At 48.2% G+C, this 25,048-nt stretch overlaps 1 protein-coding gene across 1 annotated transcript; it reads right to left on the reverse strand.

The window, feature by feature from the left end:
- Nucleotides 1-1,539: 1,539 nt before the first annotated feature.
- Nucleotides 1,540-21,705, reverse strand: Pgd (phosphogluconate dehydrogenase). The gene is made up of 13 exons (XM_052717452.1): nucleotides 21,574-21,705; nucleotides 21,007-21,082; nucleotides 19,950-20,129; nucleotides 17,283-17,348; nucleotides 15,929-16,047; nucleotides 15,005-15,074; nucleotides 12,624-12,758; nucleotides 9,963-10,152; nucleotides 5,158-5,288; nucleotides 4,845-4,978; nucleotides 2,660-2,759; nucleotides 2,401-2,523; nucleotides 1,540-2,302 (listed from the first exon to the last, which is right to left on the reverse strand). The coding sequence occupies exons 1-13, from the start codon at nucleotides 21,579-21,581 to the stop codon at nucleotides 2,183-2,185; spliced, it is 1,452 nt and encodes a 483-aa protein (XP_052573412.1). The 5' UTR covers nucleotides 21,582-21,705; the 3' UTR covers nucleotides 1,540-2,182.
- Between the last annotated feature and the right edge of the window lie 3,343 nt (nucleotides 21,706-25,048).

Here is a 25,048-nt window from a genome sequence, read left to right on the forward strand (position 1 = left end):
TGTGGAGGTCAGAGGTTAACTTCCAGGAGTTGGGCCAGACTGAACTTGGGTGGTCAGGCTTGGCCTCTCCCTGCTGAGCCATCCTGCTGCTTCCTTGTTAGTGCTGGAGCCAGAGCACAGGGCTTCACTCATGCTAAGCAAGTGTTGTAATCACTGCTAGCAAGAGATGGGGTGGGATTAGAACCCACGTAAAAAAAGCAAAGATCATTAGGTGCCAGGCATGTGCTTGAAATCTCAGTCTGGGGAGGGAGACAGAGGCAGGTGGATCCCTGGGGCTCACTGGCCAGACAGCCTAGCTGAATCGGGCGAGCCTTGGATCACAGTGAGAGAGACCTCGTGTCAGAAAACCAACGGGCCTCTACATGCACATGAACACACTGCTACGTGCTTGGGTCCATGAGGAAAATGCTGTCAGGCTGGCTCTGAATCTAAACTCTAACTACTTGGTCTTGATGATACTGCACATTAGACCCCTGGCAGTTTTGCTTCTTGGTTTCTTTTGTGTAGGTTTGTGTTCATGCACAGGTATGCCCAGAAGCATGGACACCACCTGAGAGCTTGTTGGAAATGCAGAATGCGGGGCTCCACCCCAACCAGCACTTTGATGCTTTCCAGGGGGCATCGCGCTGGTGGTAGAGTATGAGAAGCTCCAGTCTGTCCTTAAGTACACATACAGTGTGCTATGCACAGGACACTGGCTAGAGTCCTTCTGAACATCTATCGCAGTGAACTCCCCACCAACACAAGGCAGGCCACACGGCAGCTGCGTGTACAGGTGCTGAGGACCAACTGCTACTGTTCTCACTGGAGATGTCTTTTACTGCGAGCAAACAGACCATGAGCATGAAACGATTTCCCCAGACACAGCCAGCAGGAATGGGGCTGGGCTAGAGACCCACCCTACCTTCCACAGCTTCTCGGAGGATGAACTAGGAAGGGCTAGAGACCCACCCTACCTTCCACAGCTTCTCGGAGGATGAACTAGGAAGGGCCGAGTTGAGCTTCCCGGCTCCCGGTCTTAGGTTTTCACCCTCATTTCTCCTCAGGATTTGCTCTATTCTCCAGGCATCCACCTGTCTCTCAGGAGTCCCTTTCACAGTCCTTAGTCTGTAAGTGGGGTCTGGAGGGGCAGGTGGGCCTGGCCCTCACATCTAGGAAGAGAGGTAGAGATGCACCCTGTACTCCAGGAGGCCTGAGGCAGGAGGATTTGATGAAAAGCTGCTTTCCCACATAGCTCTGCCTGTCCTGCAGCTCCTGAGACTGAACCAGAGACGGATGAGACATGCCAGCTGTCCAAACAGGCATTGTTTGCTCTGCTCTCAGGTCCCTCTTGGGACTGACTCTAAATCAGTCCAGAAAAATCATCCCGGAGTGGAGTTCTCTGCTGGCTTAACACAGTTCAACGGCCCCTGGCCAGGTAAGGCTATCAGTAAACAAGACAAATGGAAAGTCTGGTTCAGGAAGACTGAGGGCACTAAAAATCCAAGGCAGGCCAGGGTGGGACCCAGACAGATCTGGTACAAAAGAGGACAGAGAGAGGACCAAGCCAGTCTAAAAAGTTTATTACCAGTGTGTGATGGGATAGATGTTACATGAACATCCAGGCACCTACTGTGCCCAGTAAGACAAGACAACACGAGAGCCCTGTCTCCTACTCCTCGGTGCCTCCTCACCTCCCTCCAGACTTAATCGTTACCCTCAACTTAATGTGTCCTGTGTTATTTGAAGTCTTCAAAAAGAGAGAAAACAAAACAGTCAAAAATGAATAAGGCTAAAGGAAAAGCAATCAATTCCCATACAGTGAACTCAGTGCAGATCTCTGCCAATGGAACAGCAGCTGTTAGGTCCAGGCATGCCCAGAAACCGCGCAGAAGTGTAACTATAGCTTTTACCGAGTGGAGGACAACAGAACCCATACATGATCCACAGTCCAGGCTGTACAATCCACACATCTATCCCCTGTGACCCACATGGCCCAGCTCAGTCAGGGAGCGGTCACGCAGTGGCGCACAAGGTCGAGGTGGAGGGCATGGTGTCAGAACTACCAGACAACAGACTGACTTCTTCAGCAATCACAGCCAACACTTGGCTAAAAGATCTGAGCAGGAACTAGGGCAAAGAGGAGTGCTGTGTACCACAGGGACTGTCCTGTTGGTGGGAGGGAGGGCGAAGCTAGGTCCCACTAGGCGTTGTATGCAGAGGATGACACACTGCCACCGTGGCCTGTCCAGTTGGTATGGATAAATTCTCCTGGTTTGTCTAAGAGTTCATAGGTGTGAGCCCCAAAGTAATCCCGCTGAGCCTAGGAAAGGAATGCAGTTGGTTGGTTAGGGTGATATGTAGGCACACAACCCTCAGGAACCAACCGAGGTAAAGGGTACCACCCACTCCCAAGCTCACCTGGATGAGGTTGGCTGGCAGCACCTCATGTCTGTACCCATCATAGAAGGAGAGGGCAGTAGTGAAGCAGGGCATGGGAATGCCTGCTTGTACCCCAGTGCTGACCACCCGCCGCCAGGAGTCCTGAGCACAGAGGGCAGAAGGTCAGTGGGTCTGCCCCAGAGACACTAAAGTTCCAGTCTACACAACAGACTCCACAGGCATCAATGCTGCTAAGTGAAACCCAGAGAGCCCAGCACCACCCATGCCAACCACGTACCTGGCAGTTGTCAACTGCTGACTTAAAGAAGTCATCTAGCAGCAGATTCTGAAGTTCTGGGTTTCGTTCAAATGCATCTTTAATTTTTCCCAGGAATACACTGAAATAGTTCGCAAGAAATCAATCTTAAAACAGCAGCAGACTGAATGTCTGGAAATAATAAGCACTGCACATTCTACAGAGATTCAAAGTCACATTTCTCACTCCCCACCCCACCCCTCAGAGCTAGCAAAATAACATTTAGAAGTACAGAGGAGCTAACGAGGTGACTCAGCTGGGAAAGGTATTTGACCATCTGAACACATTTCTGGCCCCACATGGTGCAAAGAGAAAAATCAACCCCCACAAATGGTCTTTTGATCTCTATACACAACTGTGGTTCATGTGTACGACCCTGCAAATGCATGAAGTGTGTGTGTGTCTGTGTACCAGGTGCATACAGTGGCCAGCGAGGCCAGAAGATGGCATTGTACCCCTTGGGATTAGAGTTACAGAGGTTGTAAGTCACTATGTGGGTGCTGGGAATTGAACCTGGATCCTCTGGAAGAAAAGCCAGTGCTCTTAACTGCTGAGCCATCTCTCCAGCCCCATAAGAAAGATTTAAAAAAAAAACATTTATTTTATTTTATTTTTTTAGTACAGAGAGTGAGGTGGAGACAGAAGGATCATAGCTCAAGGCCAGCCTGGCCTAAGTGAGAACCCCTATCAAAGAAAAAAGGAGTGGGCCCCAGGAGACAAGTCCAAGGCCAGGATACTCCTCACAGAGCTACTTACAGGATGTGGTATAGACAATCCAGTTGGAGAGACTGGATTGTCCCTCAAGTGTGGACAGGGGATGGGTTCAGTCAAAATTTGTGGGTGCTCAAGCCCCTCATAAGACAGCCTAGTATTCAATGGGCCAGTGACACGGTTCAGTGGGTAAGGGGCCTACGACCAACCCTAAAGCCCCTCAGGTACCACAAGGTAGAAGGAAAGTACTGAAGGTGAGTGTAGGTATCGTAATGGGCAGCACAGGCAATGACCATAATGGCCTCACCTGTAATGGCAGCACAGTAAAGTGATTTTATGGTGGCATGACTCTTGTGGACCTTTGACACTGGCTATCAGTGGTGTTTCCAGGGATGGAATAGATAAGAAGCAGAAAACGCTCAAAGGAAAGAAAGTCTACACTGGACCACAGCAAGATGGACTCTCAGTTCATAAACCAATTTTCAGACCTAGAACCCCTTGCAGGAACAGCCAGGAAGGACCCCGAGGAAGGACACTGATAAATTACCTAAGAGTTTTACTGTTAGCCTGTCTCCAGTCCTTCCTCAGCGGGACCTACAGCCTTTCACAAGGGGAACTACGCTGGCGGCCGGGGAGAACAGACTTTGCTGAGGCTACTGAATACAGTTCTGAACTGACATTAATTCTGGGAGATCCCAAGAAGCACTGTGGCCCTCCAGCTAAAGTGGGGGTGTGTGGAGGTCAGGAGATTATCGGAGTTTTGGCTAAAGCCAGACTCACAGTAGGTCCAGTGGGTCCCTGAACTCATCCTGTGAATTTCCCCAGTCCCAGAATGTATAACTGGGATAGATATACTTAGAAGTTGGCAGAATTCCTACAAGTTTTGCTGACCTCCACATGTGCCTGGCACCTGTAGTGCCTCCCACAGAGAAATAACTGGTATTTTAAATTACCTACACAAACTATGTCTATTTTAAATCATCTCTAGCTGGCTTATAATGTAAATGTTACATAAAGCAGCTTCATTGTACTGCCTAGGGAACAGTGCTAAGAAAACAGTCTCTAAATGTTCAGAACCTTTTTTTGGTGCTGGTGGCAGAGCCCAGGGCCTAGCAAGTGTTGTATACATTTTGTTTATTTGTTTCTTGAGAAGGGTTTGTCTACGTAGTCATAACTGTACTAGAACTATGTAGCTCAGGCTGGCCTTGAACTCACAGAAATTCACCTGTGGGAATGCTCGGACTAAAGGTGTGCCCCCACCCCCCAAATATTTTTGAACTACAATTGTCTTAAGGTGTGGACGCCGATAGCAGAGTGGGGCTGCATGAGACAAAAGTGAGCTCTGCCAACGTAACCCACGCTGTCGCCAGTGTTCAGGACGGCGCTCCCAGTCACAGGAAAATGCAAGCACTGTCTGGGCCCTGTGCCAGCAGTCCTGAGTTCACCTCTCACTTACCTTCTGATGATGCAGCCCCCTCTCCACATGAGGGCAATGGCTCCATAATTGAGGGTCCAGCCAAACTCAGTGGCTGCTTGTCTGAGCAGCATAAAGCCTTGAGCATAGGAGATGATCTTGGAAGCATAGAGGGCCTAGAAAGCAACACCAGGCTTCAGAGCCACATCCACCTCCCAGCTTCACTCTCCCCTCAGAGGAGACCCCAGACAGAGGGACAGTACAGGGAAAAACTGGAAATGAGAACAGGGTGGAGGATCTCTACAACCCCCACAAGCTTTCCCTGGACCAAAGCCCAAAGCTAGGGGCTGCCCACCTTTCGAATGTCCTCCAGGAAGGACTTCTTACTGCCTTCCAGCTGGACCTGCTGGGGGCCCTTCAGCGTTTTGCTGGCTTGAACTCGCTCCTCCTTCAGAGAGGACAAGCACCGAGCGAAGACGGCTTCTCCTACGTGGGGAAGAGAGAGCCAGTCAGAGATCCAACACCTGAAACCAGAGAAAAGGGGTGTGCACAGCCAGAGCAGGGGTGAGAGACAGAGCTAACACGCACCAAGAGGACCAGAGATCCTTTTTTCGTTTGTTTTTTGAGACAGGGTTTCTCTGTGTAACAAACAGTCCTGGAACTCACTTTGTAAACCAGGCTGGCCTTGAACTCACTGAGATCCACCTGCCTCTGCCTCCCAAGTGCTGGGATTAAAGGTGTGTGCCACCACCACCTGGCATCAGTCAGAGATCCTTAAGACCAACCCCTGAAACCTGAGAAAAGGGGTGTGAGCAAGGGTGAGCGAGATCCAATCTCCACTGAGAGCTGGGCGCTTTAGCCCAAATGTAACCTGGGTTAGGAGCTCTGAAGAGTTAATCCCACAACTACAACTCCTGAGTTAGCCAGTCCTAACATGAATGTATTCAACCATAAAGACCAACCTGAAACTCAAGGGAAGTTTTAAGGTGAAACAGAGGTAAGGCAATAATTATATATAGTTACTCAATATTAACCCAAGAGCAAAATTTCAGTTTCCATTTAGAAGAAATTTGTTGTGAGACAGGATTTCACAAAGTACAAGCTACCTCAAACTTACTATGTGGCAGAAGATGGCCTTGATCCCCTGGTCCTCTTGGCTCTACCTCCCAACTGCTGGGATTACAGATGTGTACCATACCTGATTTGAAAAAAAATTTTTCCCCAAGACGGTTTTTTTTTTTTTGTTTGTTTGTTTGTTTGTTTGTTTTAATGTAGCCTTGGCTTTCCTGGAACTAGCTCTGTAGACCAGGCTGGCCTCAAACTCACAGAGATCTGCCTCCTGAGATCTGCTGGGATTAAAGGTGTGCACCACCACTGGAGAAAATAATTTTTTTTTTTTTTAAAGATTTATTTATTTAGTATACAGCATGTATGACTGCTGGCCAGAAGAGGGCACCAGATCACGTTACAGATGATTGTGAGCCACCAGTGGTTGCTGGGAATTGAACTCAGGACCTCTGGAAGAGCAGTCAGTGCTCTTAACCTCTGAGCCATCTCTCCAGCCCCTGAAAATAAATTTTTAAGTGTGACTCAAAGATACATGCCTGGGTGGTGGTGGTGCACATCCTTTAATCCCAGCACTTGGGAGGCAGAGGCAGACAGATTTATGAGTTCAAGGCCAGTCTGGTCTGTAGAGTGAGTTCTAGGACAGCCAGGGCTGTTACACAGTGAAACCCTGTCTCAAAACTACCCCCTCCCTGAAAAAAAAAGTTGATTTATTTTTTGAGTGTTTGTTTTTTTGAAACAGGGTCTCTCTTAGTCCTGGCTGTTCTGGAGCTCATTATGTAGAACATGCTGGCCTTGAATTCACCACCACCATGCCCAGCTTTAAAAAATGACTTTTTAATTTATTATTTCTATGTGTACGGGTGTTTTGCCTTCATGTGTCAATGTACCACCTGCATGCAGTACCCTCAGAGGCCAGAAGAGGAACTGGAGTTCCAGACCACCACTAACAACCATGTGGGTGCTGGGAACCAAAGCCAGATCCTAGGCAAGAGCAACAAGTGCTCTTAATTCCTAGACTATCTCACTAGCCCCAGGCCTAGGTTGTTTTTTTTGGGTAAGATTTATTTTTAATTGTGTGTGTGTGTGTTTGTGTGTGTATACATGCATGCAAGTGCCCTCAGAGGCCAGGAGTCAGATGTCCCTGGCACTGGAGTTACAATGGGTTGGATCAACTGGATGTGGGTACCGGGAAGCCAATCACTGAAAGGGAAGGATGTGCTCTTAACTGCTGCGCCATCTCTCCACCCCCAGCTGTTTTCAATATCCATAACCACTGGTTTCACAATATCCTTCAGTACAATACATTAAGACATTTAATGCTTTCACAAACCACCCTTGTGACAGGCCAGTTGCTCAATTTATTTCAGATGAATCAATTTTCTTTTCCTCCAAACAAAATGGGTTGAATCTCTGGGACTAACAACTAACATGGCACTTTTGGGGAAGGGGTACGAGCCACCTCTAGAGAACAAGGCAAGAAGGAGATGTCTTCTTGCTCTTACCCAGCCCCTTTCCTTCCCTGCAGCATGACTGACATTTATGCAACACAAGTGTGGCAAAGCCTCCCAGTCTTATAGTGAGCCGGACTGAGACTGTGTCCTTCCTCCTTTCATTAGGTAGGAAAGGAGCACATTCAGCCAGCTTGGTGGGAGGGAGCCCAGTCTACAACTGAGGACAGTAATGCTGTTGATGTAGCCGAGTCAGTGGTGGGTAGATGCTCCCTGCACACAGCACCACTGGGACTGGCCAAAATGCAGCCAACTTCCTCTTACTTGTGCAGGACACACACACTCACACACACACACACATCTGCCCTGCCCCAAATGTCTAACACAGGGTGAGGCATGACTAATCAGAAAATAAAGGAGAAGGAGGGAGAGACATCTGTATCTGGAAAAGTAAACATAAAATGCCCGCGTTATTACAGAAGAACCATTCCACCAGGAGCAAAGATTTCTGTCAGCACCTGGCTCACTCTTTCCAACCTTGGCAGAGGGGCAATCTATCCTTTAAGAAAAAAGACAGAGTCGGTACAGTGCTTGTCATACAAGGTCCCCAACACCTGTGTAAAAAAGCCAAGAGGTGGCCACACATAACTATGATCATAGCCCAGGAGTGTCAGAGACCAGTGGTCCCTATAGCTGGCTGGCCAGCTACTCTAGTCAATCAGTGAGGTCCAGGTTCAATGGAGAGACTCTGTTTCAAAAATAAATAATAAAGGTAAAGAGTGACTGAGGAAGACAGCGGATGCTGACCTCTGACAACACATATACACATATGAACACACATGCCCGGGATGATCTTGAGCTCCTAGGCTCAAGTGATTTTCCTGTCATAGCTTCCTGAGTAACTATGGCTACAGGAGCAGACTGTGCCTGGCTTATTATTCCGTTTTATTACGTTAGTTCTCGCTCTCCCTCTTCTTCTCTCTCTCTCTCTCTCTCTCTCTCTCTCTCTCTCTCTCTCTCTCTCTCTGTGTAAACATGCGAATGCTATGGCATTCATATGGAGGTCAGAAGACAACTTCAGGGGTTGGTTCTGTCCTTCTACCAAGTGGATCTCAGGATTTGAACTCAGCTCCTTTTATTTTATTCTTTTTTTGTTTATTTGTTTGTTTGTATTTCAAGACAAGGTTTCTCTGTGTAGCCCTGGCTGCCCTAGAACTCACTCTATAGACTACACTGGTCTCAAACTCACAGCGATTCACCTCCTGGCTTTTAATTTTATTCTTAAAGAACCAGTTTCTTCTTTTTTTTTTTTTTTTTTTTAGAATTTTTTTTTTTTTTTAATTTATTTTGCAATACAATTCAGTTCTACATATCAGCCACGGATTCCCTTGTTCTCCCCCCTCCCGTCCCCCTCACCTTCCCCCCATTCCCATCTCCTCCAGGGCAAAGCCTTCCCCACAGACTGAGGTCAACCTGGTAGACTCAGTCCAGGTAGGTCTAGTCCCCTCCTCCCAGGCCGAGCCAAACAATCCTGCATAGGCCCCAGGTTTCAAACAGCCAACTCATGCAATGAGCACAGGACTCGGTCCCACTGCCTGGATGCCTCCCAAACAGATCAAGCCAATCAACTGTCTCACCTATTCAGAGGGCCTGATCCAGTGGGGACCCCTCAGCCATTGGTTCATAGTTCATGTGTTTCCATTCATTTGGCTATTTGTCCCTGTGCTTTATCCAACCTTGGTCTCAACAATTCTCGCTCATATAAACCCTCCTCATTCTCGATAATTGGACTCCCAGAGATTAAAGAACCAGTTTTTGCACTCAAGAGGCAGAGACAGGTAGATCTCCATGAGTTCCAGGTCAGCTTGGGCTACAGGGACAAACAGACACAGGACTCTGTCTCAAAACAACAACAACAACAACAACAACAAAGCAGTCCATAACCAGTTTTTGGTTTCTTATTCTCTTGTTTTCTGGGTTTTGGTTTTTTTGCAGCACCAGGGATCAATCCCAGAGCTAAGCAAGCACTCTCCCAACTGAACCATACCCCAGCCTTCTATCTCTGAGTTGGACATGTAGTCCATTAATAAAAAGTGATGTGGACAGCAGTTTTCTTCTAAATGAGAAGGAACCTAGGTTATGCCCTGTTTTTCCAGTATCTGTGGGCAGAACCTGTAAAATATTAAAAATGTTGACTACATAAACAAAATGTGTTAGTCTGTGAACTTTCATTACTGGACCCATTACAGAAATCTTAGCAAAACTAACAAGCCCCAAAAGCCAGGCATGCCTGCACTCCCAGCACACAGGAGGCTAAGGCAAGAAGATGTACATTCAAGGCTAACCTGGGCTACTTATCAAGACTATCTCAAGAACCAACTGGACAAAGGTCTTAGGTTACTGACTATACCTGAGTCAAATGTTAAAATATGCCAACGTTAAAACCACACAGAAAGGACAGTAACTTCCATTTACCTTGGAGCCCATAAGCAGACAGTTTCCCATGTGCAGAAAGAGGAAAAGGTGCACTGTCACCTGAGCAGGGCCAAAGACCGCCTCCAACACCTATCCGGAGTACAAGTCCAGAAGGACAGCAGGGTCAGAGCAGTGGGACCAAAGGCACAGGTGAAAGGTGCAACATTACCAATGAGGGTGACAGGCATGCCGTACTCCAGTGCTGAGACGGCGGTCCACTTCCCAGTGCCCTTCTGCCCAGCGCTGTCCCGGATCTTTGGTAACAGCTCTTGGCCATCAGTGTCCCGGAATTTGAGGATATTAGCGGTGATTTCAATCAGGAAGGAGTCCAGCTCTGTCTTGTTCCACTCCTCAAATGCCTACACATAGAAGAGAAGGTGGGGGGTTATGTGGGTGCCCTGGCTCATTTGTCTTATCCCTGCCTCCACAGGTGGTACTCCCACTGCTGAGCCGTGGGGCCAGCAGACTCCTGCCTACTGAGTAACGCCCACCAGCTCAGGCAGCTGTGTTGAGTGTCAGCCTGGTGGTTTAACTTCTCACCACTGGAACTGCCCTCTCCATGGAACCAAGCTCCTCACTTCATTAGGGTCTATGCTTGTTGTCACCTTGCTGCCCTATCTAAATCCATCTCTTGGGACCGGATGTAGCTCAGTGGTGGAACACAAAGTTAGTGAGCAGGAGGCCCTGAGTTCCACCCCAGTACCACAAAAATAAAGATAGGAAACAAAATAAAACCTGTCTGTTAGGGCTGGAGAGATGGCCCAGTGGTTAAGAGTACTGGCTGCTCTTCCAGAGGACCTGGGTTTAGTTCCCAGCACCTATATGGCAGCTCACGACTGTAACTCCAGTTCCAAGGGATCTGGTACACTCACACAGACATACATACAGACAAAACAAAGCAAAACACCCAATGCACATAAAAATAAATCTAAAAAGAAAAAAGAAATCTAAAATTCAAAACCAAACCAAACCTGCCTGTTAATCCCAGCTTGCTTTGTCTACAATAATGATTACTGGTTTTAAACTCTATACTCACTATTATTGTTTGTCTTCAAGCTCCTGAGGCAAACGCTTTAGTTATCTTCACTGTTACATACTTTCATACAGCAAGCACCTTACACATGATTGGCTACACACTACCTCTGAGCTCTATCCAGTCCTCACTGTCTTATACTTAAAACAATGTCTTGCATATAGTAAAGCATTCACTTTCGTTGTAGGAAGAATACGTTATTATGTAAACGAATAAATACAAACAAAAATAATGAAAACTAAGTTAAATGTTTTAGAATGAACAAGGCCAAGCCAGTGAGACAAGCAGCTGCCAAGGTAAGTGAGGGTCAGGGACAGGAGGTGAAGCTCAGTGACAGTCCGTGAGGCCTGGTCAATCCCCAGCTCTGTGTGTGTGCATGCACACACACACACACACACACACACACACACACACACACACACACGACTACATGGAGCTTACAGAGCTGGTCACATCACAGACGCAGTGAAGGGCAAGCATACATTCTTGCTCAGACCGACTCTTCTACTCAGTAATCAGTTCAGAACCCCAACCTAAAATGGCTGCTGCCCTCATGAACTCAACTCTAGCAGGCGCAGGGTTTAGAGCCAGTAGGTTATGAGAGAGAGAGAGAGAGAGAGAGAGAGAGAGAGAGAGAGAGAGGAGAGAGGAGAGGAGAGGGAGAGATAGAGAGGGAGAGATAGAGAGAGGAAGAGGGAGAGAGACAGACAGACAGACAGGACATGAGGGAGGAGGGGGACATCATGGAGGTAAAGGGTGTTGGAGGGGAGTAGAATGGGAAGGCTGGGGTGAGTGTGATCGAGATACACTTTATGTGTATAAAACTGTCAACGAATAAATAAGATTCTTAAAATGATTGGTAAAACAGACTTGCCTATGTTTGTAATTCAATGTTTATCTAATGACGCTGTATTGGGGAAAAGGTCCTGTTTTCCTACAGATTACTTGGGAATGTCTCCATGCAGGAGGAAACAGTATGGGGCTGGACAATGGGTGGCAAAGTGCAGGGAAATGCTATGGTGGGATCCAGGTGGTGTGCACACTCGTGTAGACAGTGGGGTTTTTCAGTGTTTGAATATTTTCATAGTAAAATGTTGGGGAAATGCTTGTGTTTCCCCACTGGGATGAACTTAATTTTTTTAAAGATTTATTATTGCTTACCAATTGTTTATTTCTCCTGTTTGGGTGTTTTGCCTGCATGTAATCATATGCACCACCTGTATACAAGACCCACAGAGGTCAGATGAGGACATCAGATACCCTGAACAAGAGTTATAGATGACTGTGAGCCTCCACTAGGGTCTGGAAACGGAACCCTACCCGGTCTTCTGCAAGAGTACCAAGTGCTCTCAACTGCTGAGCCATTTCTCCCACCCCTGGGATGAACTATTCTGAGTAACTTCCAGAGCTCTAATCCTAACTTGATCAACAAAGACAGCTACTCACCTCACTTACGGAGCAAAGGTAGGAGTAAGAGAGTAAGGACTGGGATGGGCTCTGTGGCAGAGGACTTGTCTACCATGCCTAAGGCCAGGGTTCCAGAGGGAGGGACATATATGAGGTGACACACAGGGTCTGACAAAGCATGGCTCACTAACTGCTGACCATGATTACTGCTTCTTGGCTGGCTATCACATTTTATGATGCCATTACCGTCGCTTCCCTTATATTAGGCTGAGTCCATGCGGGCCACCAGACAGCCAGGCCAACAGGAAGGAGGAAGTATTAATTGTCAGTAGCAAGTTCTCCCTCATCTGAGCAGTGATTACTCAGGTGGAGACAGTGCCTGGGACTCACCTGGGCCATCTCCTTGTGCCGCATGCCCAGAACATCCTTCATCAGGTGGTAAGCCTCGCAGATGAGCTGCATGTCACCATACTCAATCCCATTGTGCACCATCTTCACAAAGTGCCCGGCCCCCTCGTCTCCCACCTGTCAGGGCATAAGAACAAGAGGCCTTCAGAGCAATAGACTACACAAGAGAAGTCTCAGAAAGGTCCACCTCATACAAAAATACTGTGAGAAAACAGGATTTTTAATAGGAACCTCCCAACATGCCCAAGCTCTTTTGCCTGTACTTCCCACTATCTGTCACTACTAAAAGCAGCTCCCTACTCCAGCCACAAGTTAAAGTCTCCAGGTCTTAACGTTAACACATTTCTAGCAATTGCTGGTCAAAATAAATTACTTCTATTTTTCCTAGATATAAAAGTAATATAGTCATTCTAACAGCTACTGAGGGTAAAATGCCCTTCTATCAAGGTATCACCTTCACCTTTTAAGTCCAGAAACGCATTCTCTCATGGTCCCATCACTGGCAAGGTATTTGCTAAGCTAGCAGGATGTATCCAGTTGATCAGTTTATCAATTTATCATGGGGAATTTAAGGAGGGTCTTTCAGTTGGGTTACTCTAAGCAAGACATTCTGCCCTCTAGAAAGGCTACCTGGGAAGCCAGGTTCTGAAACTGCCTAATGGGCAGGGAACAAGAACAAGGTCCACAGAGCCAAGCCCTTCACGGCACTGGCTCTGCAGTCACAGGGAGCTGTCCCCACGGCAGAGCAGCGGGGACAGTCCTTCCTGGCACTCCCTGCTGTAGCGATACTGTGATGTTTCTATCAGACAGAGATTCCTCCATCACCAGCCCGCCCCTTCGATTTGGACACTAACTGTGCAGGATGAGGACATCTTACTTCACCCTTCCTGCTGCTCCAGCAGTGAATGAACCTAGGGTCACTGCTTACAGTCTCTACCATTTATTCTTAGGGCCTGAACCCAACTTCAGCCCACAGCAGTCAACTCTGCAGCCAGAGTTGTCAAGACCCAGAAGTGCAAGCTGGCTTCTCCTTTTGACTTTGTCCTAGCGGAGGTTAAAAGGAAGTTACCGTCACTGCACTCTACGGTAGTGCTCTGCCATCAAGGAAGGAGTCCAACAGACTAAGAAGATTGGAAAGATTGGGCAGCTTTCACATCACAGCCTCTGACCACCTTAGCAGAGGATGACAGAACTTGACACTGACCCCTGGGGAAAAGGCAGCCACCAAAGCTGGCAGGTCAGTGGGATGGTTCCCCTTATGCCCACAAGCCTGGGTCCTTATGTTATCCCTACTCTTAATCATGCATATCACTAAAATAACAAAGTGAGCATATAAAATAACAGGTATAAAAAAGGGAGTTAGGTGTGGTGGTGCACTGGCCTGTAATTCAGGAGACTAAGAGGGAGGACTGAGGGCCCAAGGTCTGCTTGGGCCACACAGTGAGGAGACACTAAGCGTTGGGGACAGTCAGATGGTCTAGCAGGTAAAGCTATTTGCTGCCAAGCTTGAAGACCTGAGTTTGACCCCAGCACACACATGGTGGGAGGAGAGACCAACTCTGATAAACTGTCCTCTGACCTCCGCATCAGCCTCGAACTCTCCCACACACATACACCAGATAGATAACTATAACTCAAAGACAGACAGAGACAGACGAGAGAGAGAAAATGGAAGGGGAAAAGGAAGGAAAGAGAAAAAAGAAAAGAAAGTAAAATTAAAGGAAAGGGAAGAGGAAGAAAAGCTGGTGAGAGCATAGAGACCATCTAGCCCACCTGGGGATTTCTCAGACAGGTCCTCCTGCAGTGATCTGTCCCAGGTCACACCAGCAGTTAACAAAGAGTCCTAGTGGCAACTGCTACTCCCTAGGCTGATATACTTTTCCCATCCATGGCACTGGCTAAAGCCACAAGATGGAGTATTTATTCTCACAGCAACCAAACAGGAGGGAAAGTGCCTATGGCCAGATTCCTGAGCTTTGGTGAACATCCAAGTACAGAAAACCCAAAACCCAGGCTATGCAGAGATTCTTAGATCCTCGTGGCATGAGACATCTGATGTGACAAGGCAGCAGACCCACTTTAATTTCAGCATTCTTTGACCACAAAGTAAATAGCTATAAGGACCCCTCGCTTCCCTGCTCCTGGTTCTGAAGCCCTCCTTTTGGTAGGATTGAGGAGCTGCTTCAACACATTAACCTCCAGGCCCTGAAGGACTGGTTAGGGGACAGTGACAGACAGGTATGTGCTTCGGGGACCAGCTGGGCAGTGACTTCGACTGAGAAGCTTATAGCACAGAGCAATCACTGGGACAAGGGGGTCTTTCTTCAGCTGTGTGCTTTGCCAAAGGGGAGCCCAGAACTTGCCCAGTCACAGCAGGGTTCTCCAGTTCCTACTTTTGCAGCAATGGCTTGGAAGATCGTCTTGATGTGGGGCCTGTGGAAGGGGGAAGTATAGTTCAGTTAACAAGAGAAGGCCTGAGCTTTCAGGTCAATGCTCAAGAACGCTGCTCTAAGAGTAATGCTCAACTTTCCAGAGAAACTCTAGTCCAGACTGCGGACAAGTGTGCACCTCCACACCCTGTGTGTGGGCCTCAGAGTGGAGGCTGTAGAACACCCGAGTCAACACAAGGGAAAAGGCAAGGCAGAAGTACCATGGAAGAGAGGCAAGGGATGTAGCTCAGTGGTAAAGCACACGTTTAACATGCACGAAGCCTTGGGTTTCATCCCAGCATCTCGCTACTCTGGTCCCCACAAAGCACCAGAAGAGTCTTCCATCTCTTTATTAGAACAAGCCATGACTTCAACCCAAGCAAAACAAGAGCATCTTTAAAGACACCCTCCCCATCTGGGTGTCTGTTACCAGGTACCACATGATTCTGCACATTTGGATCAGAGAAAAGCCAGGACTGTGCAGTGCATTAGAGACGCTCTTATCTGTAGCAAAAACAACTCTTCACTTCATCCCACCCTCACTATTAATTCATAGTAACCTCTAAGACCTTCCCCTCACTATTCCACCCTCTACCAAAGAAAAGGCCCCCAAACCTGACACCTGCAAAGTCAATGCTTAGGACTGGGCTAAGGCAGCTCTGACAGGACAGAGGCCAGAGGAAAGCAAGCACTTATGTGACATAAGAACAAAATGTCTGGATGACAGAACGTGCCCAATGCCTCCCAGATCTAACCCCTCCATGTCCACAGTGGAGACCAAGCACAGAACCGTCTCCCTGTCCTGTTCACACCAGGTTGGTCCTGTGCTGCAATGCATGTGGTGCTGATGATACTCACCATGCCTCTTTGTTCCCTCCTGGCATGAGTGACGGCCCATACCGAGCCCCTTCCTCACCACCACTGACTCCACTCCCTACAAACAAGATCCCCTTGGCCTTGAGGTTCTGGCATCTTCTCTGAAAGAGAGAAAAACAATTTTAGGGTTTTCTCACAAAAATAAGTTCTTCTGATGAAGGAGAGGAGGTGTAAGGCCAGTACAGAGAGCTCAGGTTTGCTAGTAAATGACCCAAGGGACTAGGAGCAGGCAGTCACTCAAGACAGTGTGTACATTCAGTGTAGATGAGCTAAACTTTAAAAACAGTAACAGACTCCTGTAAGTCAAACACTTGGGAGGCTACAAATACAGGATTGCAAGCTTGAGGCCCTGTAAAAAATTTAAAAGAAAACACTGATTTTTGAGATACCTACACAATCCCCAAGAGGGATACCTGAACACACATTCCCATCTTTTTTTTTTTTTTTTTTTTGGTTTTTCGAGACAGGGTTTCCCTGTGTAGCTTTGCGCCTTTCCTGGAACTCACTTGGTAGCCCAGGCTGGCCTCGAACTCACAGAGATCCGCCTGGCTCTGCCTCCCAAGTGCTGGGATTAAAGGCGTGCGCCACCACCGCCCGGCCACATTCCCATCTTAATGGAAAAGACCTTACAGGGTAAAATGCAATGAAGAACAAGTTCAGTGGGTGACTTACACATTTCACACTTCAGACCATGCAACTTGCCTTGGCGTCTGACACCATAAAGGTAGTGCTTCTCAACCATGCTGCACAGTGGCATGCCATGCATTATAGAAGGCAGAGATTGTGCAAAAAAGCTAACCTACTGTATCTAAGCCATCGTCTCTTGAGTTACACACACAAGCAGTTAGGAGTGTGGTGATGTATTGTGTGCCCTGATAAACTTGCCTGAGGATCAGAGGACAGAGCCAGCCACTAGATTAGACACAAATGTCAGGCAGTGGTGGCACACACCTTTAATCCCAGCACTTGAGATCTCATGCCTTTGCTTCGGAAACCTTTAATTGCAGGAAGTAATATGGCAGGGCAGAGAAAGGTATATAAGATGTGAGGAAACAGGAACTCTCTCTCTTTATGCTGAGGATTTTGAAGAGGTAAGAACTAGCAGCTGCTCTGCTTCTCTGATCTTTCAGCTTTCACCCTGATTATCTGGCTCTGAGTTTTTTATTAAAAGACCATCCATCAAGTGTCTTAGCAGAAAAAGGCTGAGATCTAGTCCACCAGTACCAATCCCCAAAGGATCACAAGGCAGTTCACGATTTTGTCACATTTACAATGCCAATATTTCTTTCTAGAATGTTCTCAAGACCTGACAGAGTTTGGACTGAAGAACACTTACTGTTGTATCCCGGTATTCAGAATTTCCTCCATCAATGATGATATCACCAGTGTCCAACAATGGTACCTGTAACCAAATACTAGCTTAGGGTGGACCAAAGACAGAAATGAAACATACCTTGACCACTAAAAACAAGAATTTATCCCGCACAGACAGTGAGAAAGCATTCACTATGTAGACCCCAGTAATCCTCTCTGGCTGTAACTGCACCTTTAAGTAGGAGGCTAACTAACTAACCCAGTCAGACCCCTCCACAACATACTTTCTCTCCCTCTGCTTCGCCCCTTCCCTCCTTGACAGAGTTTCACTGTGCAGTCCTGGGTAGCCTGGAATTTGCTATGGCCTCACTCAGAGACCCACCTGCCTCTGCCTCTGGAGAGCTGGGATAAAAGACATGCGCTATCACGTCTGGCCAGGTTTTATTCTTTATTGCTCAGTCTCCCCTTCCAAAGCTCCACTTGAGATCACTTCAGTACTTTCCTAGGTTGAAGAAAAATCAACCAGCTTTCAGCCCACTGTTTGGAGCTAATGGTGGGCAGTTTGGCATCATGTTGCACAGGAAGCTTACTATGTCCTTTATCACGGCATCCTTCCTTTCAAGCCGCCTAAAACAGCAGCGAACTGGTTACAGTTTTTTCTCTCTTGGAAACAAACCTGATAACAATACTCTTCTAGATATTGCAACCCTTCCCTCTGTGATCACATTATTTCTAACATAACATCATTTCTAAAGCAGTACCTTCCCCCCCCCCCCCCCCAGTGGCTATTGTGGTTACTTCTGAGTATTTAAATAAATTTTTTCACCTGTTCTCCTTCATTCATAAGCATATTTTTTTTCTCTGAAAGATATTCTTGTTGAAGCCAACAAATTGGTACAAGGATGCTAAATAAAACAACTATTTATGAGAATTGTTATTCTGTAGGAGTAGGGGGGCCACTCATGTCTAAATAAAACCCATCTTGGACACTATGGTTTACTAGTGAGTAGCACTAAACATTCATAAATATTACAGTCAACATTGCAAGATACCAGAGCTGAGCTGGGCAGTGGCGCGCGCCTTTGATCTCAGCGCTTGGGAGGCAGAGGCAGGTGGATCTCAATGAGTTCACGGCCAGCCTGGTCTACAGAGTGAGTTCAAGGACAGCCAAGATTGTTACACAGAGAAACCCTGTCTTGAAAAACCAAAACAAAAAACAGAAAAAAGATACCAGAACTGGGGATACATCTCAGTGTTAGAGTGTGCTCAGAAGGTGAAAGGCCTTGGGTTCTATTTCTCAGCACTAAAACAAAAACAGAAAACACAGACAGGTATGGTAGATGGTACCTATAATCCTAGCACTAAGTAGACTGAGGCAGGAGGATTGTCAAGATCAAGGCCAGCTGGGCTGTTACTAAAGTACCAGGCCAGCTAGAAATAGAAATGCATGGTAATGCTCTGTCTCAAAAACAAAGAAAAACTAAAACAAACAGAAAAACAGCTGGGATCTGGCTTAGGCAGGGTGCTTGTGTTTATGGAGCATACACAAGGCCCTGCAGTCAGTCTCCAGCACTGGAGCCAGAGGAACCCAACAGTAATGCAAGCACACATGCCTGCACAACACCAGATGTCAAATCAGACAGAGACTAATAGATGACCACTGTTCAGATGCTGTTACTCTTCACAAACTGAAATGTCCTCAGGGTCCCAGAATTATGACCACCCAAGAATATACTATTATGGGGCCAACACGATGGCTCAGTGGGTAAAAGCACTTGTTGAGTAAGCCTGATGACCCAAGCTTGATCCCAGCAACCAAAGCAAAATCAGATGAGGAAGCCAGTGTATGTGGGGCGGGGGTGGGGGTGGACCTTTAATGCCAGCACTCAGGAGGCAGAGGCAGGCAAATCTCTGAGTTCAAGGCCAGCCTGGTCTACCAAGGCAACACAGAGAAACCCTATCTCGACACGTCCCTCCTTCCCACCCCCCGAAAAAAAGCGGAAGAAAACTGACTCCACAAAGTTGTCCTCTGACCTCCACCTGCATGCTCCCCTACACACATTAATAATAATATATTAAATAAAAATAGAATCTTGGTCCAGTGAGAAGGCTCAGTGGGAAAAGGTTCCTGCCATCAAGCCAGACAACCTGAGTTCTTTCCAGGAACCACATGGAGGAAGTAGAGCCAACTCCCACAAACTGTCTTCTGACTTCTACATCCAATGCATCATGCTTACACCCACACAAATACTACTTTTGGGGGGGGGGGGCTGGAGAGACAGCTTAGGAGCACTGACTGCTCTTGCAGAGGATCCAGGTTCAATTCCTAGCATCAACATGGTAAGTCACAACTGTGTATTAACTCCAATCCCAAGGAACCTGACGTTCTCTTCTGGCCTCCTCAGGCACTTCTCGAGTGTGGTATAGTTACACACGCAGGCAAAACATTCATACACATAAAGTAAAATGAAAATAAAATCTTTTTAGAAAAAACTATAAAAAAGAACTACCATTGTCTAAGTGCCAATCAAGCCAACCAAGACTGAAATGATTTAAGCAATCATTTCATCAGAACTGATCAGTTCACATCCAGCAACTGAAAGTAAAAGCATCTCTGAAGTAAGACAGTGAGAGGGAGGAACAGACAAAGGCTCCGAGTGCTAGCAGTCTGGAACAGAGCTGGCCTTACCAGTTTCTCGATGAAATCATCAACAGCTCGCCCAGCCTTCACAAGAAGCATGACCCGGCGAGGCTTCTTCAGCTTGGAGACCATCTCCTGCAAGGACCTGGCACCAACTACTTTGGTTCCCTTTGCCTCATTGGCCAAGAAGTCATCAACCTTGGAGACGGTCCTATTGAAAACACAGACCTGGAGGAGAAAAGGCTGGCTTAGAGGATCGGGACACCTGTGACCTTCGGGTGGTGGGTCCAGAACAACGAAATGTCTATTTGGCCCAAGGTCTACAGAGAGCTGGTCTGCCTTCTCTTTTTCTTATGTGCAGCTGATCCCTGCAAAGTTAGGTCACAGCACGACGAAACTGCAGAGGACTGAGGCAAAGGCCAGCCGCCACTTGTTGCTTATCAGGTTGAGCCTGTCACTACTGCCTGGATTTTTGTCCCTGGTAATCCTGGCATCTAAGCCATGTTACTATTTAGAAATAACATTCAGAACCCACAGGCAGGAGGATCCTATAGCCCTGGCTACTCAGCAGGCTAAGATGAGGAATCCTTGAGCCCTGAAGCTGAGGCAGCACAGTGAGATGCTGTCTACAAGGAAAAAGAAATCCCATTTTCACTGGCCAAGTCTCACTAGCCAGCTGAGCTAGAATGCTATATCTTCCAAGATCCCTTTTACATCAGCGGTTCTCAACCTTCCTAACCCTAAGACCCTTTAGCACAGTTCCTCATGCTGTGGTGACCCCAACCATAAAACTATTTTCGCTGTTTTCATAACTACTTCATAACTGTAATTTTGCTACTGTTATGAATCGTAATGTAATTATTTTGGGAGCTAGAGGGTGGCCAGTGGGGTTGCGACCCACAGGTTGAGAACCACTGCTTTAAATACCTCTCTATCTAAGGAAGCTCTTCCTTCGACTACAGGGACAGCACAACTAAGGCAGGACTTTTACAAACACAAGCAAGCAACAACAGAGCTGACTGAGAGCACCCTCCAGCCGCCTCGGGATCTGCGAAAAACCGGGCCAATGCTCACCGCGGGAAGGCAACGTGTCTCCGCCACTTACCACAAATCCATGGTCATTCATGTTCAAAATTAAGTTCTGGCCCATGACAGCCAGTCCAATCAGTGCAATGTCAGCTCTGACGGGGCCGGAGAAAGAACAAGGAAAGGATGTTAGTGCCACTTGGTGGCTTTTCATAGGACAGGTAGCCCGCACCTCCCCGTCTGCGATCGCATGGCAGGCACCTGGGACCGCCTGCACCCCGCACCCCGCTGCTCCACGGACCACCAAGTTCCTTCTAATGGGCGCCCGGGCACGCGAAGCCTCTGCTGCCCTGCCCCTGGCCATCACCCCTGCAGGCCGGGCCCGCAGAAGGGGCGTGGGCCGGCCCCCACCCACCGCGGCCTGCCTTCCCCGCGAGCCCGGCGCAGCCGCGAGCTCCCAGGAAGGGGCGGCCCGGCTTGCGCTGCCCGCGCGGGGACCCCGACGGGGAAGGGCGCGGGCTGCGCAAGGAGGGCCAGGCGACCCCCGGGACTGAGGCGAGCGGGGAGACAAGTAGGCAGAGCCCCGCCATCACCACGCTCGGCCCCGGAAGTCTCTCGGGCCCGGCTGCGCGTGCAGGTCACTCACTGGTCCATGGCGGCGGCCGGCAGAGCAGAGGCGACAAGGAAGAAGCAGAAGAACTGAGCGCTCCGGGGCAAGGGCAGTGAGGTCCGGCTCCCGGCGCCTCAGGAGGCTTACCACGATACCGGCCAATGGGAAGGCAGGGGCGGGGCGATGCCCCACGCTATTGGTTCGCTCCGGCGCCTGTTATACCACCTGAGGGCAAACGGGCCCGCCTACCCCCGGGGCCAGATCTGTAGAGCGCCGAGCAGTCGATGGCACCCTGCGCGCCCGAGGAGAGTTTACAGGGCTGGAGTAAGTGGTCTAGCTGGCTGCACGCTGCTTCCCGCCTGCGCAGGGGCTCGGATCTGCAGAAAGAGAAGACCCTGGGCTTGGTGCAGCCCCAAAGATGTAATTCCGGTTGGACCACACTTTACAGTTGTGTGTGCTTGGCCCATGGCTTCTGCCTCCTTTCACTAATATGTCCCTCAACTCTGGGACAGGAATCAAGTCTGTTCTTCCAGTGGGAGCCAGTGTGGTCAGCACGAACCATTTTTGCAGGCCAAGAAACAGCGGTGCACACTGGGGCGAGATAGTCCTCGGGTAGAGCTCCGAGAGGGTGGACAGAGAACCCACTCCACGAAGTTGGCTTCTGACCTCCACGGGCAGTAGTGGCTCGTGTGCCCACACGCACCGAAAGAAAAGAGACGAGTGGAGGAGAGGGTTTTTTGTTTTGGTTTTTGTTCTGGTTTTAGTTTATTATTTTATTTTATGTGTGTGGGTTTTGCCAGCATGTGTGTCCATGTACCTAACGCGTGCCTGGTGATCAGGGAGGTCAGAAGAGGGCGCGGGATTCCTTGCAACTGGAGTTACAGACAGTTGTTAGCCACCCTGGGTGACTCTGACCTGGAGCCTTTGGAAGAGCAACCTGTGGTTTTTTTTGTTTGGATTTTTTGTTGTTGTTGTTTGGTTTGGTTGATTTGGTTTTGGTTTTTTGACACAGGGTTTCTCTGTGTAGCCCTGGATGTTCTGGAACTCGCTCTGTAGATCAGGCTGGCTTCGAACTGAGATTCACCTGCTTCTGCCTCCGTAGCCTCCGTAGTGCTGGGATTAAAGGCGTGTGCCACAACTGCCTGGCCAGCCTCTGTTTTTTAATGTAAACTGGGAGGTCATGACATATTGTTCAGTTGGCAGAGTGCTTCCCTACCATGCGCAAAGACCCGAGGTCTATCCTTAGCACCTGGGATGGTGGATACCCATAATCCCAGCAGCTGGGCGCGAGTCACCGCCGCCTTTGCTGTCTTTCCCTTGGATGTGTTTGGGCCTCCCTTCTCTATATAGGGGGAGCACTGGAGTTACAGTCCTGCTCATGGGTCCTGGGGATCTGAACCCAGGCCTTTGTACCTGCTTAACAAAGGCTCCACTCACGCTAGCATCTCACCAGTCCTGGTGTTAGGCTGAGGATTGAACCCAGGGCTTAGTACCTGCCAGGCAAGCACTCTCCCAACCGAGCCACATCTCCTGCCCTGCTGCCCTGCATCTCCTGCATCTTCCCTTCTCTGCTTGTCTGCTTCTCTCTGGCAGGTACCTGTTGTGCTCATTCCTCTAGCCCCTGTAAAGACCAACACAGTCAAATTGGCCCCAACTCTTAGCTGGTTAGACCATTATTTCCAAGACAAGGGTGGGGACAAGGGAGTACCAGGTGGGAGCTGTTCCCAGAAGCTTCTCTGTTCAACCCATTGTCCAGCTCTGGAAGGCCCTGAGGGCCAAAAACGGGGTCAAGTTTGTGCTTTAATGTTTTTGTTGTTGTTTTGCTTGTTGAAGACAGTACATAGCCCTGGCTTCTTCCAGGCGTTTAAATTTTTTGTGGTGTTGGAGCTTGAATTTTATTTTCATTTGTTTTGAGACAGGGTCTCACTTTGTAGCCTGGGGTGGCTTCAGACTTGCAGCAGTCCTCCTGCCTCAGCCTCCCACATGCTGAGACTGCAGGCAGGTATCATAAAGTCCAGCCTTACGTTTTTTGCAGAGCCACGTGCCCCTGTCCTGGCTCTGTCAGTGCACGTTTCGGGCCTTCCCACTCCAGGCCTCGTGCAGGCTGCGTACTTGATCACTGAACTACAGCTCTAGCCTTAGTGACTGTGTGACCCAGCACACTCATATCTCTTTTGTGTGTGGGGGGGGGCATGCATGTGGAAGTCAGACTTTCAGGAGTTGTGTGCTCCCACAGTATGATCCTGGGGATCAAACTCAGGTCATCTGGCTTGGCAGCAGGTCCTTTTACCCACTGAGTTAGAAACATTCAGCATGTTGGCAGGAGTGATATTGGCACAAAAAGTAAGCCAGTCACTAGTTTCTTAAGGCAGCATCTTACTTTGTAGCTCAGGCGGGCTTCAAATTTGCAATTCTCAATTCCACCTCGTGGGATCACAAGCTTGTGCCACAACACCCAGCTGTGAGCCTCCTTTTAAGTCCAATGGAAAGGATCAGCTGCCTCCCCTGGAGGACCAGAACACTGTAATTACTCCTGCACTGGATGTCACAGGCATTTCTGTCTCACAGGCTGGATTTGGCACTTAGCTTTATAGCAAATAAGGACAAATCTAGCTCAGAAAATCTAAGAGAAGGCATCACAGAGATAAAAAGGATGGCCCTCCACTGGCTTACAATAGTCCTCTGGCTGTGACCAGTGATAAAACAAGGGAGTCTTGTATAACCCAGCCATGGGCACAAAGCCCTGGGTCCAGTCTCCCTTATTGCCAAAAGCACATACACACAAAGGCAGATGAGTTAAGTCTATGAACACTTTCTGCAGAGCTAGCTGGATGTGGTGGCTCACTCCTGTAATTCCAGTTCCTGTACAGCAGAGGCAAGAGGACTGTGGAACGTTCAAGGTCAGCCTAAGCTACATAGTGAGCTCCAGGCCAGCTGAGGCTACATAGTGAGACTGTCTTTAAAAAAAAAAAAAAAAATCAATCTTTCCAGGGCTGGAGAGATGGCTCAGTGGTTAAGAGCATTAGCAGCTCTTCTAGAGGTCCTGAGTTCAATTCCTAGCAAACATATGGTGGCTCATAGACATCTATAATGGAATCTGATACCCTCTTTTGGTGTGCAAGTATATATGCAGATAGACAGAGCACCAGATACATAAAATAAATAAATTTAAAAAAAAAGTGAACATTAAAAAAAATCAATCTCTCTCTCTCTCACACACACATACAACTATATAACAAATATATATGTATATTGGATACATACATACATACATACATACATACATACATACATGGTCTCGTATAGCTCAGAATGGCCTGGAACTCAATTCTGATCTTCCTGCCCCTACCTCCCAAATGCTGGGATTACAGACATGTGTATCAGCACACCCCATTTTACAAGCTGCTGGAGATTAAGCCGGGGGCTTTATGTATACTAGGCAAGAACTCTACCACCCTACATCTCCTGACCAAGAAACCGTTATTGTGACTGGAGAAGTGGCTCAGTCGTT

Source organism: Peromyscus californicus, unplaced genomic scaffold (assembly GCF_007827085.1).
Source record: "Peromyscus californicus insignis strain IS unplaced genomic scaffold, ASM782708v3 Scaffold_5__1_contigs__length_169319896, whole genome shotgun sequence".
NCBI classification, from domain to species: domain Eukaryota; kingdom Metazoa; phylum Chordata; class Mammalia; order Rodentia; family Cricetidae; genus Peromyscus; species Peromyscus californicus.

Excerpts from the sequence above, each read along its gene's own strand:
- Pgd (XM_052717452.1), bottom strand. Across the intron at positions 20,130-21,006 it reads TGAATGACCATGGATTTGTG|GTCTGTGTTTTCAATAGGAC; the intron begins GTAAGTGGCGGA and ends TTTCTCCTCCAG. Across the intron at positions 2,303-2,400 it reads TGCCAGCCAACCTCATCCAG|GCTCAGCGGGATTACTTTGG; the intron begins GTGAGCTTGGGA and ends TTCCTTTCCTAG.